General features: G+C 46.5%; 1 protein-coding gene across 2 annotated transcripts in view; it reads left to right on the top strand.

Moving 5' to 3' along the window:
* The window catches only part of AP3D1 (adaptor related protein complex 3 subunit delta 1), a 43,370-nt gene extending 24,852 nt beyond the window's left edge, over positions 1-18,518 (top strand). Inside the window, exons 13-33 of one of the 2 annotated variants that reach the window (XM_048287737.1) lie at positions 244-392; positions 478-708; positions 2,147-2,378; positions 2,771-2,916; positions 3,042-3,183; positions 3,929-4,000; positions 4,750-4,825; positions 5,613-5,812; positions 6,470-6,543; positions 7,739-7,762; positions 8,812-9,022; positions 10,243-10,305; positions 10,916-11,014; positions 11,755-11,904; positions 12,028-12,075; positions 12,421-12,610; positions 13,654-13,742; positions 14,733-14,818; positions 15,160-15,281; positions 16,010-16,089; positions 16,247-18,518. In XM_048287737.1, coding sequence (XP_048143694.1) covers positions 244-392; positions 478-708; positions 2,147-2,378; positions 2,771-2,916; positions 3,042-3,183; positions 3,929-4,000; positions 4,750-4,825; positions 5,613-5,812; positions 6,470-6,543; positions 7,739-7,762; positions 8,812-9,022; positions 10,243-10,305; positions 10,916-11,014; positions 11,755-11,904; positions 12,028-12,075; positions 12,421-12,610; positions 13,654-13,742; positions 14,733-14,818; positions 15,160-15,281; positions 16,010-16,089; positions 16,247-16,342 — 2,580 coding nt within the window. In that variant the 3' untranslated portion in view covers positions 16,343-18,518. The remainder of the gene's footprint in view (positions 1-243; positions 393-477; positions 709-2,146; positions 2,379-2,770; positions 2,917-3,041; positions 3,184-3,928; positions 4,001-4,749; positions 4,826-5,612; positions 5,813-6,469; positions 6,544-7,738; positions 7,763-8,811; positions 9,023-10,242; positions 10,306-10,915; positions 11,015-11,754; positions 11,905-12,027; positions 12,076-12,420; positions 12,611-13,653; positions 13,743-14,732; positions 14,819-15,159; positions 15,282-16,009; positions 16,090-16,246) is intronic. The other variant, XM_048287738.1, reaches the window with a different exon arrangement.
* The last annotated feature ends 680 nt before the right edge of the window (positions 18,519-19,198 follow it).

The raw sequence follows: 19,198 nt of genomic DNA, 5'->3' as shown, positions 1-19,198 counted from the left end.
CACTTGTCAGCCAGGCCATGGCACTAAGTGCCATATCCAGTCTTTTCTTAAGCACCTTGTATACTTGTGCTGGCTCTTTAACAAGAACATTGAATAGTATTAAACAGGTTCATTTTTGGATTGGGGCCTACAGGGGTGGTTCTGGTTTCTTGTTAACATGATATGGGTCCAGCAAAGAGCCAGCAGCTGCTTGACTGGAACTGTATAGGAAAGTGGCTGGACCCTTCACCACCTCTTTAACAGGTCTCCAAGAAGAACTTGATGGAGATTGTGAAGAAACTGATGATTCACGTGGATAAAGCCGAAGGGACGACGTACCGAGATGAGCTGCTGACCAAAATCATAGACATCTGCAGCCAGTCCAACTATCAGTACATCACAAACTTTGAATGGTCAGTGCTTTCAGCTACCAGCTTGGAGCTCATCACAGAGGCAATGCAGGATTGTCCTCTGATACCCATCCATCCCTTTCTGTAGGTACATAAGCATCCTGGTGGAGCTGACCCGGCTGGAGGGCACGAGGCACGGGCACCTGATCGCAGCCCAGATGTTGGATGTGGCCATCAGAGTGAAAGCCATCCGGAAGTTCGCGGTGTCCCAGATGGCCATGCTGCTGGACAACGCCCACCTCATCGCCAGCAACACCCAGAGGAACGGCATCTGTGAGGTGCTCTATGCTGCTGCCTGGATCTGTGGGGAGTTCTCCGAGTAAGTAAGAGCCTGATGTGCTGTGAGCGGCAGCTTTTGGGCAGAGACTTTGGTCACTGAAGTGTGTTTTTGAGAGAAGGGTGGTTAATGCCACCAAAGTGATTGTTTTTCTCTTGCTCCCTCACACCATCAACTCATCAGCTCTTTCTAGCCAAGACATTTTTAACTCTCTGGTCATTTTTCCTGTCTCACCAGCCTTGCCCACTCATGCAGGAAGCCATAGTAGTGAATCATAGAATCCCAGAATATTCTGAGTCAGAAGGGACCCTCAGGGATCATTGATCCAACCCCTGGCCCTGCACAGACACCCCAACAGCCCCAGCCTGGGCATCCCTGAGAGCGCTGTCCAAACGCTCCTGCAGCTCTGGCAGCCTCGGGGCCGGGCCCATTCCCTGGGGAGCCTGGGCAGTGCCCAGCAGCCTCGGGGGGAAGAACCTTTCCCTGAGCTCCATGCCCAGCCCTGACCCAGCTCCAGCCGTTCCCTGGGCTCCTGTCCCTGTCCCAGAGCAGAGCTCAGCCCCTGCCCCTCCGCCTCCCCTCGGGAGGAGCTGCAGCCCCCAGGAGCCTCCCCTCAGTCTCCTCTGCTGCAGCTGAACGAGCCAAGTGCCCTCAGCCGCTCCTCAGACCCTTCCCCAGCTCCGTGTCCCTCCTTTGGACACTCTCCAACAGCTTTGGATCCTTCTGATCTTGTAGGTATAAGCTATTAGATCTTAAGATGTTGAAGGAACTCCTTAATCACTAAGGTCCACCCCCATTTATATTATCGGGAACATGTTCAATCACCATGTTTGAATTAGTTCTTTCTCTTCTCCCTGTTTTGCCCTTGTTAAAAGGTTTTTGCAGAGCCCCATCTTCCTGGAATTAAAAGTTGTCATCTTTTTGCTGAAAATTTTTTGGTACCCACAGTAGCACAGTTTTTAATGTTCTTGTACCAACACAGTTTTTTAGCTTCGACAGATGTTTCTGTGTCTTTGTGCAGATACAGCTGTTCCCCAGCTTTTATTCTGGTAGATTGGACAGGTGTGGTACTGTAGTTTCCTCTTACTCCAGCTAGTTTGGTGTCCCCTTATAACTGCCACTCTGAACACTGGCTCCAGTTTAAAGTCACACTCTAGGTGTGATATTGAGGGAATGCTGGTACAGCTCAGATCTTCATTTTCTTTAAAAAGTTGTACAAAGAAAGCTGCAGATGAAGAAGTAAGAGAATATGCTCCTCTTTTCCAGCGTGATCACATTTTTACTTAGAAACAACTTTAGCTTTTAGTTTAGTTCAGTAACTTTTTTGTGCATCTTCCATTTAGTTGTGAGCAGACAATTTTGAGTAAGAACATGAGATTTGTTAAAACAAAGTGCTGTGATCTGTATTCCTTTGTGTATTAAGCATTGCCTGCTGGATTTTATTTTTGCTGCCTTTCATCTGTGCATTCTGTCCTTACAGACACCTCGAGGAAGCAAACCAAACCCTAGAAGCAATGTTGAGGCCTAAAGTTACAACCCTGCCAGGCCACATCCAGGCTGTTTACGTGCAGAACATGGTGAAGCTCTACGCATCCATCCTGCAGCAGAAGGAGCAGGCTGGGGAAAAGGAAGCAGCTCAGGAAATTACACAGCTGATGATCGAGCGCCTGCCTCAGTTTGTGCAGAGTGCAGATCTGGAGGTTCAGGAGAGGGTAAGAGAACAAAATGACTTTGGGATTTATCATGGGAAGTCTTGGACCAGGTCTGTGGTTCTGTGTGGTCATGCATGTTTTCTATAAGCTGTTATCAGTGACAAGGCCCAGACCTTACTGCAGTTTGATGCCATCTCTGAAGGCTGCCAGCAAGATCTTCACTCAAAACAATTTAATTTAAAAATCATTCAGGCACATAAGGGCACGAAAATGACCCAGCTGAAAGAGAGGCTTAATGTGGACTTCTTACATTTGCTCCAAATCTGCAGTTTATGCTGCTTCTCTTAATTCCCTTAATGGAGTAAAACACTTACCTTCTGCTGACTTCAGTTGATTTGTTTGGTTCAGCTTGTTAAATATTACTCTGAAACTACTTCTGCATTTGTTTTTAGGCTTCTTGCATCTTGCAGCTAATAAAATACATTCAGAAGCTACAAGTAAAAGAAGTTCCTGTAGCTGAGGAAGTGATAGCCCTGTTTGCTGGTGAGCTGAACCCTGTGGCTCCTAAAGCACAGAAGAAAGTCCCTGTTCCTGAGGGGTAAAGTTCCTTCTCTCTCCCAAACCCTTATTTAAACTTTAAATAATAAAGCAAAGTATATGATGAGACCCTGAAATTCTCAGGGGTACTGAGTCAAGCTGTTTGTTTGCTGCAATTCTTCCCAGCCTGGACCTCGATGCCTGGATCAATGAACCTCCATCAGACAGTGAGTCTGAAGATGAAAAGCCCAAAACAATATTTCATGAGGAGGAACAAAGGCATTCCAGACACAGACAGCCAGAAATAGATGAGGAAGAACTGGCCAGAGTGAGTGAATGCTAAAATGTTTTTCCCTACATAATTCAGTAGTAATCTAAGTGGTGCTGAAGCAGTGGGGGCTGTTGTGGATTCTTCACGTAGCCAGGGAGCCCTTCTGCTCTCCATAGCTCAGGGAAGCTGATCATTGATGTGAGCTGATGCTCGTGGACTTCAGCAGCTCCTGTGAATGGCTGTAACATGACTGTTCTCAGCAGTGATCCAATCTTTCCTGCCTCTGACCTCTTTGGTTTCACAGAGAGAACTTGGTGTTACACAAATCTTCACTTCTTCCTCTCCCTGCAGAAATGAAAACAGAACTGTTCCAATTGCCATCAAAGTGATCTCTGGGAAGTTATTATCTCCAGTCTGTAATTAAAAAGCAAAGAAAGTGTTCTAAGGAATATTATAGTATCATGTACAATAGCTTGGGTTGGAAGGGACCTTAAAGCTCATCTCATTCCACCCCCTGCCATGGGCAGGGACACCTTCCACTGTCCCAGGCTGCTCCAAGCCCCATCCAACCTGGCCTTGGACACTTCAGGGCTGGGAATTACTAATGGTACTTGCAGTTCTCTCCTAGTATGTCTGGTAACTCAGAACTGCTTTGTCACACACAAGCTGCTCTGCTCTAGTCTTTTCACAGTAGTTATGTATTGTTCCAAAAATGCAGGGAGATTTTGTTTTGCACTTTGGTGTCTTTTATCTCTTTGCTTACAAACAAACATTGTAACTGCAAATCCTGTTTTGCTTTTAGCGTCGAGAAGCCCGGAAACAAGAACAGGCAAACAACCCATTTTATATTAAAAGCTCTCCTTCCCCTCAGAAGGTGAGTCTGAATTGCAGTATCTCACTGGCCTCTGCTGTCACTGTGTGAAGGCTCCCTGAGTGTCAGAGCTTCAGCCTCCTCTGGGCCATTCTGGTATTTCCCCTGCAGTTCTGACTACTTTATAATGTGTGTGGACTGGAGTGGCTGCCTACAACTGTTCTTGTAACTCCTGTTTGTGTTGAGAATCTCCTGAGTGACCTGATACCCCCAGAGCAGCCTGTGAGTCTGTGCAGTTTGTCCCTGCCCTGGGTGATGGCAACATTTGCATCCCCAGGCACTTTGCTCAGAGCCCTGCAGAGGTGGGTGACTGTGGAACACACACTGTGTTTTGTGGATCAAAAAGTTGCTGTGGTTTCTGAACACCTTTTTCAGGGAAAGCACTTCCTTTATTCCCTCTGTATCCGAAGGACTGCCTCATGTTCCTCACCTCCAATCTCCAACTTTATCTTCTGAAGTGGCAAGTTATTAGCAATAAAACACAAACCAAAAATTCTTCAGAGAGCTGCAGTAATTCTTCAGGGCAGTAGTGGGGTTAAAAAACTGTAGCTAAGAGTAGGGCCCTTTATAATAGTTATCAACTGGCTTTAAAACACACACTGCTACCTCACAGGATTAGTAACAAGCTGTTCCATTCCTATCCTGTAAAATGTTCACTTAAGGTATTGAACTGCTTGATGGTTTGTAATGTGTCTATTTACAGACATTTGTGCTGGTGGTGCTCAGAACATAACAAATCTTTCTTTTCCCAGCGATACCAAGACACTCCAGGGGTGGAACATATTCCTGTGGTCCAGATCGACCTTTCTGTCCCATTAAAAGTTCCAGGTAAACACAGCTAATCTTCAAAAATAATTAAAGAAATTCAGTTAAGCAAAAGCCATAATTCCTTCTTAGGAATTCCACCTGAGGTTTTGAAGGGCAAGGAACACGCTTTCATTAGAGTCTTAAATATATCTCCTTAATTAACGTTTGAAAATACTACTTTGCACTCTGAGTTCCTTTCAAGATAATATTAGAAATAATTCTGTGATTAGGAATATCGTGCAGCTAGGTCTGTAATGTGTAGAGTAACCACTGTTCTGTGTGGCAACAGTCACCTTCAAAATATCTTGGAGGTCTGATGGAGGTGATCAGTAGACATTAAATAGAATCTAATGGTAGAGATACTATTTGAGTATCTTGTTTCAATTATCAAAAGGTAGTTGTGTATCTAAGGTGTGGTTGGATACAGCACTGAGAAGCTGTTGATAAAGTGCCTTACATTGCAAGGGGTGAGTTCTAAGGGCACATATTTAAGGTTTTTTCCTAAAGTTGTCAGTACAGCAGCAATGTCACCAATTCTCCTTAAAATTTCATTGTTTGGATGCTCCTTGTAATGCAGTTAATGCAGCCAAGAATCAGGGAGCAGGATTGAGCTCTGTCCTGTTTCTGGAGAGATGGAGTGGACAGCAAAGCTGTTGCTTGAGGGGCTGTGTGAGAGGTGATGTGGAAGCACAGGGAGCTGTGGATCTGGCTGGCTTGGGAAGCTGAAAGCAGGGCTCCTTCCTGACATGGTGTTTCAGTGCTCAGTCCAAGTGCCCTGTACCTGAAAGCAGCCTGGCTTTCCCCACAGGAATGCCCATGTCAGACCAGTACGTGAAACTGGAAGAAGAGCGAAGGCATAAACAGAAACTGGAGAAAGACAAGAAAAAGAAAAAACAGAAAAAGGAGAAGAGAGGGAAGCACCATCGCCACAACTCCCTGCACACAGAGAGTGAGGAGGACATTGCTCCAGCTCACCACGTCGACATCATCACGGAGGAGATGCCAGAGGTCAGTTCCTGTGCTTGGGGTCTGGGATTTATGTGTGCAGCTCTTGAGAGATTTTTGCCCCCACAACTGCAGCCAGTCCGCAGTGTGGCAGTTCCAGAGCTGTGGTGTCTTGCAGAGCTGTTTCACAAGTGACTCAGATGATCCCAGGCTGTTCTTTGCAGGGAAAGAAATTACTGTCTTTTTTTCCCACAAAAAGACAAAAATTGCCACTGAAGCTATTAAAAAAAATCAAAACCAATGAAACAATGTTCATCTCTGCTGTAAAAGTAACACTGTCCAAATAGCATTTATTATGCTCTGCTGCATCACTTTGACAGTAACTTGCTGTCTAGTCAGCAGCTTTGCAGCTGATGATAATTAATTGCAGATGCTAATGATGTCATCTGCATTTGTTTCTAAAATTTCCTTTAATCAAAACTGAACAGCAGCAATTCAAATCCTGCAGTTTATGAAGAAGGGGTTTCTGTTCTAAATTAATCTTGTAACTGGATGCTGCATTGAAGTGCATTGTTCCTGTAACTTACTGTGCCTGACTGCAGCTGGCCTGATCCAGGCCTCACAGGCTCAAAAAAATTTAATTTGGGTGGTGTTAAGCTTGAGTTTGAAAATTGCCAGTGGTTTGCTTCCTCAGTGGATGTCTCTTTATCTGTCCTGCAGAATGCTTTGCCCAGTGATGAAGATGATAAAGATCCCAATGATCCCTATAAGGCACTTGACATAGATCTGGATAAGTAAGTGGCAGTTCTGTGTGTGAGTTCACTGGGGTGGTAACGGGAATGCCTGAGGGCAGGGCTGGGACTGAGCAGGCAAAGGCACTACAGGCCATAGGGGAAAAAGCTGAAGTCTCTCCCCATGGCTTGGCTGAAACCTCAGGTGCTCATCCAGCTTGGGCTCCCTCTGCAGCTTGGATGATGAAATCTCAACCCCTGAGTATGGGAGAGGTTTGGGAAGGGCAAGGGGAGTCATTAGATGTGGTGTGACTGAGGGAGTCTGGAAGCACAGGCAGTGTCCCTGGATCAGGTGTGGGTTACTCTGAGGTTTGGGTGTCCCACTGTGTCTGCCATGACCTGTGTTGGCACTGAGTGTGACCTGTGTCCATCTGTCCCCCTCAGAACCTCTGTGTTCATGGCAAGCCTGTGCTGTGATCACTGACCAGTAACACCCAGGCTGTCCCACCCCATTGCCCGGTGGCCCTTCAGTGTGGTCCCACTGTTGTAAAGTGTTGTTCTGACATGACTGAGTGAGCTGCACGTCCCACCTGTGACCAGGCTGGTCCCCACCCAGCTGCTGGGGCTGTTCCAGTGCCAGCACCTCGAGCCCCTGCATCCACATGACCGTGAGCACTGGGCTGTTCAGTATTGCACATGGAGATTGGTTTGGATTTTTTTTTAGTTGCTGTTTTACGAAATCACCATGCTAAAAAATAATTGCTGATTTATGGTCCAGGGATGCCTCCTGTAAAGTTTGGAAAACTCTGCAGGCCCATGTGGCTGTGTGTAGGATCTCTGCCTTCCTCTGCTACTTGAGAGTTTGTGCCTTTCTTTGTAGTTCCAAATTTATAGGGCTTTGGCCCCTCAGTACCTTGTGAAAAAGTGTTACAGCACTTTTAAAAAGTGAATAAAACAATTTTTCTGAAAAACTTCCTTTTTTCATGAGCCAGTCAAAGTCTGCAGGGACAAATATGTAAAAGGAAATTAATTTCTGACTGTAGCCCCTGGATTTGCATGGTGATCCTCACCAGCATTGGGCACACCCAGCAGAGCAGGTCCTAGGTGCTCCAGGAGGCATCCAGGACTGTTGGATTGTTCCATCCATTCCCTCCCCTGTGCCATGAGTGCTGTGCTCTCCTGTCATGGTTTCTCATGTCTGTGTCCTCTCTCTTTCCTTCTGTGCTTGCACTGCTCTGTCTGTCACGCTCACACGCAGTCTGGTTTCAGGGAAGCCTTCCAGGTAAGAATATCTCCTCAGTGTTGACCTTTGTCAGGTTGGATGATTTTGGACAGTGTAAGTCCTTGAAGGGTGGTGGAACTGTTGACATCAGTGACCCTTGTGTTTGTGTGAGTCTGTTTTGTCACTGGCTTTCAGCACCAATGCTGTTCCTGTACAGGTGTATCTGAAATAGTAAAAGATGAGGCCTGTTTGCTGTTCAATCTTCCATTAGTGTGTCTGAAAGTGAAAAATTAATTGGTTCTGGTTCTTAATGCGATATAAGCAAAAACACTGAGGCAGTTGAGGCCATTAGAAATCTTCCTGAACTGGTGTTTCAGGTGCAAACGTGAAAATTAACATTAAATAAAAGCTAAGAAATAGAAAAAGATGCAGTTGGTGAAATTCTTGCTGATTTTTGAAAATGTTTGACAAGAATGAGAGAAATTTTTGTGGTGTTTTTTTTTCTCCAAGTAGTAGATTTAGGATACAGTGTAAATATGAACTGCTATTGGTGCTTTCTGGAAACAGGTGTCTGAAGTTACATTTAACTTCTAAAAGGTGATAGTAGAGTAGAAATTCATAGTGCAAACTTCCAAAATAAAAATTACTTAGAATAATTCCCAGTTGGAGCGACCTGTTCATCAAGAGCAACAAACCCCACACCCTTCAAGGGCCGTTGAAGCCATGCTGGCATTCCACTGCTCGAATTTCCACTCTGTTGGAAATGCTGTTCCACATCCTTGCTTTTCCTTGGAGAGGGATTCCATGGAAACGCAGCATAACCCTACATGGAGCTGTTCTTCTGGGGGTGTTACTCAGCCTGCAAGCCTCTAGCTGGCACCTCTAAGGGTTAAACAGCAAGACCTTGGCTCTCAGTCACCTTCCAGTTGTTTCCTCTGACTCCTGACCCACAAGGGCAATATCTGCAGTTGCATAAATAAACTCCAGGTGCAGAGCTGATTTCAGGTTTGGGGGCCCAGCTCCCTAAAAGCAAAGCACACCTTGTCTTGGACAGATCATCTGGCTGAGGGAGGCTGTTTGCAGGGAGTAATGGGCTCCTTCTTTTCAAGACCCTTAGCAGACAGCGAGAAGCTGCCAGTGCAGAGACACAGGAATGTTGAGACCCTGAAGTCACCAGACTCAGAAGTTCCCCTAGTAGAGAAGAAGAGCAAGAAACCCAAAAAGAAGGAAAAGAAACATAAAGAAAAAGAGAGAGATAAAGGAAAGAAGAAAGAGAAAGAGAAAAAGGTGGTACAGGAGGAGGAAGAAGAAGGAAAAAAGGTAATTCTCCCAGACTTGTGTTATTTTAGCTACTGCTGTTATTTATTGCTGAGTTCAGTTTGTTGCTAAGGAACAGTCACATTTGACAGTTCAAACAGCTGAATGCATTCAACCTTTACTCCCTTAAATTTTTACAACTGTAGCAGCAGGTATTTAAAGATTTCTGTTAATAAAAATAACATTTACTTACCCTCATAAGTTAGCAGAATTCAGCTTACTGCAGCCTACACAGCAGATCTGCCAGAGCTCACATGGAAGCTGAGTTCGCTGATATTTTGTCTGTTCTCCAAGTGGGGAACTCCTTAGCAAAATATCTGGAACTCGTGAGTGTCATTTGTTGTGCATCCTGTCTCCCATGTACTTGAGAACCTTTCAGTTATAAACCCTGCCAGTAGCTGTCAGTTACTCTCAGGATTTGAAGTGTCCTCCTGTTAACCCCCCTGCAGAGCTGCACCTTCCCTCTGCACTGCACCCCTTGGAATGCCCGGGATACCCTGGTGTGGGGGTGCTGGGCAGCTGCTGGCAGCTGGGCCCGGCTTTGGAAGTGCTCAAAGACTAAAGTGAAGCTTCTTGGTGTGTTTGCTCCTAAATGTGTCACAGCATCTGTGCATGAGGAGCATTCTGGAGTGCTGCATTGCCATGGGAACTTAAGGTTTTGATTTAATTGTTGTAGAGTCGCAGAATCCCAGAATGGTTTGGCTTGAAAGGGACCTCAAAGCCCATCCAGTGCCACCCCTGCCATGGCAGGAACACCTTCCACTGTCCCAGGCTGCTCCCAGCCCCAATGTCCAGCCTGGCCTTGGCCACTGCCAGGGATCCAGGGGCAGCCCCAGCTGCTCTGGGCACCCTGTGCCAGGGCCTGCCCACCCTCCCAGGGAACAATTCCTTCCCAAGATCCCATCCAGCCCTGCCCTCTGGCACTGGGAAGCCATTCCCTGGGTCCTGGCCCTCCATGCCTTGTCCCCAGTCCCTCTGCAGCTCTCCTGGAGCCCCTTTAGGCCCTGCAAGGGGCTCGGAGCTCTCCCTGGAGCCTTCTCCTCTCCAGGTGAGCACCCGCAGCTCTCCCAGTCTTTCCTCATAGGACAGATGTTCCAGCCCTGGGGTCTTTATGTTTTGGTTTTCTTTTGTTGTTGTTGTTGGGAGGGGTTGAGGTTTTTATTTGATTTTTAAGAAAGATATGAAGCCAATGATAATGGTGGTTTTTTTCTCCTAAAATTCAGGGAGAAGACTTGGATTTCTGGCTCTCCACTGCTCCACCAGCTGCTCCCACTCCCCAGCCACAGGTAGGAAACTTCTCTGGGTATTTATTGCCTGCAGGCTGTGCAGGAGCGCTGTGTCATGCTGCAGCACAGAGGCGGAACATCAGCTTCATCTCTTCAACTTCCTGCTGGGGAGCAGGAATATTGTGTCTGCCCAGTTCATAGAAACCGTAGTGGAAGAACTTGAGGCTCATTCTGTGCAGATCAAGGAATAGAAATAGAGATACAGATGCAGCTCCAGGCTTGGTTGATTTTGTTATTGATGGGTATAATGTAACACAGTTGTATGGTTTTATTTCCCAGTATGAGATAGACTCTAGCAGCATTAATAGACATGAGAGACAGAGTGTGAAAGAAAAATTCTCATGAATTTTGATGGGAAATTCAAGAGGAAGAGACAAGGAATATAAGGGGATGGATTCCTTGGAGGAAATCTTTTGAATCTTGTCCTCAGGTGATTGTATTTGCTGGGTTTCGGAGGCATAAAATGAAAGCCTTGATACCATGTTAGCCTGGTGTTGTTTCTGGAATAACAGTTGTGAGGAGTTGTCACTGTCGAGTTTCTTTTGCTGTGGGATTGGGTTGTTCCAGCTGCTTTCCATCAGTATCATAATCATCCTGCTCATCTCCTCAGAGTGAGCCTGGAATGGGCACTGCTGTGGTGGCTGAACCTCAAGAGGTAAAAACAGAAGAAAGGGAAGAGCAAGATGAGGAGGAGGAAGATGAAGGAAAGGTAAGTGGGTTAAATTAAGAGGAAATTGCCTCAAGTTGCACCAGGAGAGGTTTAGATGAAAAGACTGGAAAAGATTGTCAGGCTTTGGAACAGGCTGCCCGGGGCAGTGGTGAAGTCACTGTCTCTGGAAGTGTTAAAAAAACCTGTGGATGTGGCACTTGAGGACATGGTTTTGAGGTGGATGTGGTGGTGCTGGGCTGATGGTTGGACCTGATGATCTTAAAGATCTTTTCCAACCTTCACAATTCTCCGGTTCTATGAAGTTGCTGTCACCCTTCAGCCCTATGCTCCTGCTGCCTCAAATTCCTTAAAAAGCAGCACACAGCAATTACCAACAGCATCTGTTCAGTGCAGTGACCACCTGCAAATGTTGCATCCTTGAGGAGCTATAAACACCTCGTGGTGAGAGGTTGGGTTGTTCCTGAGCCAGGGACAGGTCCCAGTTAAAGCTGAGCTTCCAAACAGCTGAAGAGATTCAGCCTTGTGCTGTTCCCAGGCTGCTTTGGGATAAGGTATTGGCAGCTGGTGCAGAGCAGGGTTTACTGGGACTCCACACGCAATTACTTTTGGGATTTAAGGAATGGTAGTTCTGGTTTGGGTTCTGCAGTAAAGGGAAACTTTGCTCAGCCCAGGAAGTGCAGAGAGCGAGAGTCTGGAGTTGGGAGTGTGGTAAAGGGATCATGGCTAGAAATCGAGGGTTTCTTTAAGGGTTTGTTGTAGTTTCTTGTTCTTCTTGGTAGAAATCCTCCAAGCATAAGAAGAAAAAGCACAAGAAAGAGAAAGAAGAGAAATCAAAGGATAAAAAGAAATCCAAAAAGAAGAGCCATCATGGCGAGGAGGAGCCCCCAGAGTCAGTGCAGAATGGGACCCTAGAGGATGAGCCACTACCGGTGAGTAGCTGTGCCCAGGCCTGGGGATAAGGCAGAGCTCAACTGGTTGGGAGGGAGGACAGTGATGGCCTTTTTTAGAGCCATCAGTTCTAGTGTGACTGGGATTTCTCGCTTGTTTTTCAGCCCATGTCCAGTTACCGCCTCCTTGCTGAAAACCCGTACATTAAAATGGTGAGTTTGGGGTGTTCTGTTCCAAATGTTGTCTCTCTGTGTTCCCTAAGAGAGGGGGTACCCTGGGGATGGTGTAGTGACTTTACGTAGCCATCACATAACTGAGGAACTGTTTAAATCCCAGGGGGTAGAACTGTAACCAAGCTCCATTTCCTTTCCTTTGGGTGTCCCACTTTAATTTCTAAGTTGATATTTTCCCAGTCCTTAGCTGATCATCAGTGTGTTTTCATAATCCTCTAGCTACACCAAATTACCTCCCTTTTGAACCTGGTTCTATCCCCATGCTGTGTTCTGTTCCTTGAAGTTTCTGACTCTTTCCTGTGACATTTTTCCCTTCATTTGCAGACCTATGATATTCAAGGAAACCTCCAGAATGACAGCCAAGTTACTGTGTCTGTTATCTTTGAGAACAAAAGCACTAGCTTCCTTAAGAGCATGGAACTGAATGTCCTGGACTCTCTCAACACTAAAATGCTCCGACCGGAAGGATCATCAGTACACGATGGGATACCTGTGCCCTTCCAGCTCCCCCCTGGTATGCACAGCTTTGCACAGGGCTCTCGGAGTGTGGCTGGCCCTGCACTGCCCTCCTGTGGGAAGAGCTGCTTGAACTTCTTGCTGTTTTCCAGAAAAACATCTCTGGGTGTTCCTGGGCTTTCCCACAGTTCCTTGGAGAAGATAAGCCTTCTCCCAGTATTGCTGTAATGCAGGTGGTTCTGCACAGCAAGAGCAAAGCTTTAATCTAGGGCTGGGAGTCCAAATGTCTGAGTTCCTTTTCCAGGTGCCTGCAGGCTGGCACATCTTTGACTACAGGAATCCAAAATTCATTATATGTTTGCTGTGAGATTTAAAATGAAACAAGGTGATAGGTTTGTGAAGAGTTAGAATCCACTCTGGATTTATTCTGGAGCTCTTGTCCCACCGTTTGAGCGGCAGAGGCCTTATGCAGTGAAGGTTTGTGATAAGGATGTGTAAGGAGGGGAGCTGAGCCCTCCAGAAGTATTAAGCACAGAAATGAAGGACAATGGTTTTGTACAGAGCACAGTAGTACAGCCAGATCAGTGAACTTCCCTGAATTTCACTTCACCAAGGAGTTAATTTGAATCCTGAAACAGCTCACAGAGGGCTGCAGTGGCCTCAGGGTGCATTTCAATCCCCCATGAAGAGCAGTGGAGTATTTGATTTGGTTTTAAATCTGTATAAGGCAGTTCTTAACAGTCTTGTAGATTAAAAGGAAAACATAGAAACATTAGAATTCAAATTAGCTCTGAAAGCTACTCTGAAATGTTTATAATATAATTTCCAGTTATCCAAATAGTTAAATATGTGACACTGTGACACTTTGCCCAGGCACTTGCTCAATAACCTCCACCAAATGCCAGCTCCTGTTGCTGCTTCTGAGAGACCCAAGTGCTGTAACACTGTTGACTCACCACAGCAATTGTGTGTAGAACTCTCTTCCAACTCAAAGAACTTGGTTCAAAAATAGTCTGCACATACGTCAGTTTATTCTAACCATTACTTAGATCTGAAAACCATGTTGTGACCTGACTTTTCCCTCTCCTCTCTTCACACTAGGAATCTCTAATGAAGCCCAGTTTGTGTTTACACTTCAGAGTATTGTTATGGCTCAGAAGTTAAAAGGAACACTGTCCTTTATAGTCAAAGTAAGTGCAGCTCTCAACTGCCTCTGCTTCCCTTGGAACTGCGTCAGGGAGCTGGACTCGGGTGGGAAGCTCTGCTCTCGAGCTTTTTTTAGGCATCATTTCATCCCTGCTGCACCAGCCCATTCTGTGAGGAACATTTTCACATGACATCTTGTGCAAAGAGTGCCCTCAGTCCTGCGTAAGCAAGTCCTAGATTGTCATTCCTGGCAGTGTGTGAGCAAGGCAGTCTGAACATGTGCCACATTGTCAGCTAGAAAATCACACTGAGCTGCTGGGGAGGGGAAGGATGGAACCAGGCTCTGCTCCTTCCGATCTCAGTTTTCCAGGGACTGGTTGGACACTGCAGCCTGGTACAAGGCTGGAAAACAAAAATAAGAATTGGATGCAGTTATTAAGAGTGCAAACCCGGACCAAGAGCGAGGTCAGTGGAAGGCATTGTTTAGCAAGTATTGAGCTGGATAAGACTGTGTGGGTTTCTGATGTTGTTTCAGTACAGTTATTGATGAAAGAGCTGCGTGAACAGCTCGAAGGAAATGAATGGAGACAGTTGTGGCTATTCCTGAGTCAGCCATTATCTCTATTTTAAGGGTTTCTTAAAAATAGCTTGCTAGTCCTATTTTTGTACCTAAGAATCTTGGAACTATTAATTTATTATTTTGCTCAGGAAATAACAAGCTGTAAAACCACATCTCCAAGTGTTAATTTAAACTCAGTCTGCTCAGTTGATTTCAGTAGAGTGCTGGCAGAGCTGCAGCCCATTGTGTCCCTTACCTGTTCGAGGTGTACGTATCAACCCAGCTGCCCAAATCTTTGAGTGGGCAGATGTTGTGGTGGGATTGTTCTCAGACTGATCCTTCAGGCCTCGCTAGGCTGTTTCAGAGGGAACTGAGCCCCAAGCTCCTCGTTGGTGCCTGTGTGGTGGGTGGGGGTGGCTCCTCCTCTTGCTGCCCCAGGGCTCCCACTCACCTCCTCTCCTTTGCCCCGTTGCAGAATGATGAAGGTTCAACCCATGAAAAACTAGATTTCAAATTGCACTTCAGTTGCGCTTCATACTTGATCACGACACCTTGCTACAGGTGAGTGCCTGTGCTGTCCCTGGCAGGCTGAGCTCTGCCTGCTCCTGAGGGCTTGGGCAGTGTCTCTGTGAGGGGTAAATGTTCAAATATGTCCAGTGACCTATTTCAAGTGGTGCTGCAGAAGGAGCTCTGTGCCCTGTGGGCTGGCAGAGGCAGCGCTGGTTGAGGGCACAAGCTGCTGCAGTGGACTCTGGAGTGTGGTTTCCGTATTTGCTGTAAACCCATTTTCCTAGAGCTTGGTAGCACTTAAGCCTCTGTACCCTGACGTGCTTCGTAGGGCTGATGGGACAGATTTCACTTGCATTTCTAATAAAACATTTGCTTTCCTTCCTGTTCTGCAGTGATGCTTTTGCCAAGCTCCTAGAGTCTGGAGATCTGCACATGAGTTCTATTAAAGTAGATGGAATTAGCATTTCTTTTCAACATCTACTGGCAAAGATCTGTTTTCATCATCATTTTTCAGGTGAGTCTTCCTTGATGCAGAACCTTCTGCAGAATTCCATATTCTAAAATCTCTGCTGTGCTTGGTGAGCACAACACTCCATGGGCTCAGCAATCACAGGAGCAGCCGATATCCAGATTAAATACATTTGGGAGAGTTTTCTCCAGTTTTGCAACACTCAAAGCATGCAGTGTTCTTCAAAATGAATTCTCCTTGTGTCCCTGTGGAATTCCTGCAGCCCAGTGAGGCATGTGACAGGTATCGTGGGAGCAGCTGGTGGGGAGTTCAGGCTGTAACTGTTCTCTGGAGGGGTGGGTTTGATCTGCAGGGCTTCAGCCTCCTTCCCCAGTGCTTCATTTCAGTGAGGGAGAGCCCCAGCTATTCAGATTTGGGTTTATTAATTAAAACACAAGCACTGGCTGAAGCAAAACAACCGGCTGTTTCATCATGCTCTGGTGTTTGCATTAGACATTGCCTCACTGGAAGTATTTCTGGGGAAGAAATCTACATTCTGAGCAGTGTTTTTGCCACAGAACGTTTGTGGCTTAGGAGACAAATGACTCACCTCATTATTGTGAAATGTCCCAGAGAGAAGCCAGGAGGAGCCAGGCACATCTTAACCCTGACTTCCTCCTCCCCTCTGTAGAAGCCTCTGTTCCTCGAGGCCAGGCAGAGCAGTGGCTGCTCTCGGGAAGCAAGGCTTGAATTAGAATTGAATTGAATTAAATGAAGTTGCTGTTTCTCTGCAGTTGTGGAACGCGTTGATTCGTGTGCATCCATGTACAGCCGTTCTATCCAAGGCCATCACGTCTGCCTACTGGTAAAAAAGGTGAGAGCATTGTAACCCCTGAGAGAAGCTAAACCTGGAGCCTTCCCTGCCTTCCTCTACTTCTTTCCAGTCCCTGACCAGGAACAACTTTATCCCCACTTGGAAGAGGAGCTAATGGATTTTTCTCTTTTTTTTTTTTTTTTTTTTCCTTTCCAAGGGAGAGAACTCTGTATCCATAGATGGGAAATGTAATGATTCTACCCTGCTTAGCAACTTGTTGGATGAGATGAAAGAGACATTGTCCAAGTGCTGAATATTCCTTATAAAATACTCCAACGACAAGAACCACACTCAACGTGTAAAGACGAGCAGACCCAAGTGTTAAGTTTCTCCCTCGTACGCATGTACTACCCTGGGGCACGTGCTTTCAGTTAACTCCACCATTGGTTGCAGTTTAGACATTTTAAGGCTGTATGTTACCTTTTTGTTTTCAGAACTTTTTACAAACTGTGGTGTTAACCCTTTCTAGCCCAAAGAGATCCTGGTGACATGACTGGAGGAGGGAGGGGAGGAGGGAGGGGAGGAGGGAGGGAGGGAGGGGCGGGCACTATTTATTCAGCAGCTCATGATGATCCCATGACCTTCATCTGCGTGGGATGGGGACTGAGCAGGACTTTATCAACAGTAGCACAGTTTGTTGCTTGTGCTTATGCCAGGGAAGGTTGACTTAATCCTTAGCCATGAAATATGTCTTCAGGGCTGCTGTAGTTGATGTATATTTCTAGCAGAGGCTGGTGCTGGACCAGAAGGCCTCTTTTTTTGATTTTTTTTATATATATATGATTTATTATTATTACTATCTCAAGATCTATTGTGATCAGCATATAAACATCCTCCATCTCCTTGAGCTAATCCAAAGGAGCCCTGCGAGAACTGGGATGTTTGAGTTTCTGTTTATAGTAGTTGCCTTGAGCCTTAACCTTCTTTTAGTGACAGCTGGAAGAGTCGAGTGTGGAAGCATGAAACGGGCTGAAAGTGTTACTGTTTGGGTCTGTGCTCCCCTCGACTGCCCCACACATGGAGTCTGTCAGGCCTCTCCCCTTTGAGCTGTCTCTGCTGATGTGTTTTATGAGTCCACTTCAATTTCACATTCCTGAACAGTTAAGCTGTAGCAAGAAACTGGAAATCCAAAGGGGTCTGTTCCTGCTTTTTTATCCTTCCGCTCACCAGCTGAGGTTGACCATTACCAGGTTAGAGAAACAGCAATGGGTGCAGCCCCTTGTGTGCAGCTACATGCCCTCCCTCTGTGCTCTGAAACCAGCAGGGTCATTCTGCCTCAGTGTCCCTCGGCCCTGCCCTTGCAGTGAGAGCAGATTTGGCAGCACAAGTGCCCCTGGGTCCCTGTGGCAGAGCCCTCCCTGCCGGGGTGCAGGAGAGAGGGATAGACTGGGAACCCCTCTCCCTGCCAGGGTACAGGAGGGGAAGTGGGTGAAGAGCCCGTGTCCCAGATGCAGGAAGGAGGAGGGATGAGGATCCCCTCTCCCTGCCAGGGTGCAGGAGAGAGGGGTCACAAGGAGCTGCTCTCCCTGCCCCGGGGTGTAGGATGGGGAGGGGGCTGAGGAGCTGCAGGTTTGGGACTGTAGCAGTTGCTTTAGAGGGAAGAAGGGAGGGTCTGGGAAGTGAAGCCCATTCTGCACTGTTGGAATCTTGTGGAGTCACCAATGGGACAGGGATGTCCCAGTGTCCTGCAGAGATGCTCAGTGGATGTCCCTCTCCAACATCCCCTGTTTTCAACTTATTTTTTATTCCCCCCACTCCATTTCTTTCCTGGCCGTTCCACACCCAGCAAGCAAAACTCCATGGAACGGTTTTGCTTTGAGGCACAAGTCAGGAGCAGGTGGCTGCTCCAAAAAAGTGCCCAGGGAGGAGCTGGCTGGGTCTGCACGTCTCCAGCACCACCACCACTCCTAAAACACTGACCCCCTACGCAGGGAGCAGGATGAAGCGTTGATCTTATCCCTTGGGTGATGTCCTGTACTTTACGCGTGTCTTGTGCTCTTTACACTCTTCCACAGGAGGTATTTTGGCAAAGGCTCTGCTCTGGTGCTCTGGGTTCCTTGCCAGGCCCAGCTCCGTGTCCGACCGCGCTGCCAGGACGTGGAGGGTTTGGTTTTGGTCAGCCTCCCTTGGTTAGCCAGTTGTGTATTAGAAACTGAACATATTAAAATTGTCTTAAAGGATAATGTTCCTCAATTAGTGTTTGGGTTTTTTAATTCATGGATGAAAACTGTCACTTTAGCATGTAGAGTCTCTTACAGAATCCTGTGCAGTGATTCTAGAATTTTGAAACTGTATGATGTGTTACATTCACAAATTTATTTGCTATCAACATTCCCTGAAAAAAAAAAAAAAGAAAAAACAACATACCACAAGCTGCTGTAATGATTTTGTGTCAAGATGATCCAATAAACTTTCAAAACAAAGTTAAATTTTTGGCTTTGTAAATGGTCCTTTCATAAGACCCTTCCAGTGTGGCTGGACCCAAAACCAAGGTATGGATTTATCATGCCTGAACAATGTATCTTCAGTGGACCTAAGAGGAATCTCCTTCCAACAGGAGGTAGGGAATTCCTAACACCGCCCCTTTGAAAGGCAGCTCTGCAGCAGCAGCTGTCCCTACCACTGAAATTACAGGAAAAAATAATTCAGACTATCTCAGTTAAATCTCTTTATTTTTTGGATCACAGTTGCAGCTAAAATCCAACACTTAGAAAAATGGGAGCTCAGGTCTGAATGAGGCTGGAATCACCCCCTGCTGTTGCTTCCTCTTGGCCTCCGGTGAAATTCATGACAAACTTGGTGGCGTTGAGATGAGGGCAGGAAAGAGGCCTTGGCTTTGCTAATGCTCCAGTGGTTTCCAGTCACACCAGACCCTATGAGAATCATCTAGGGACAGAAAATCCCTGGGGCTGAGTCAGGAGCCACCAGTACTGGGAAGAGCTCAGGAAGTTGCTGGCCCCATCGCTGGCAGACACTGCACAGGAAGGATCCAGATCCTCTTGTTTCAGTACTGCAATCCCACACGGACCTGCTGTGGGGTGGTACTGCACAGATCTGATGGAAGGGGATGAAAACGACAGCAAACCCCAACCCAGGAAGTGCCTGGAGC

This window comes from Corvus hawaiiensis, chromosome 28 (genome assembly GCF_020740725.1).
Source record: "Corvus hawaiiensis isolate bCorHaw1 chromosome 28, bCorHaw1.pri.cur, whole genome shotgun sequence".
Classification (NCBI taxonomy): domain Eukaryota; kingdom Metazoa; phylum Chordata; class Aves; order Passeriformes; family Corvidae; genus Corvus; species Corvus hawaiiensis.
The sequence above is the reverse complement of the archived record's forward strand: the minus strand, read 5'-3'. Positions and strand labels throughout refer to the sequence as shown.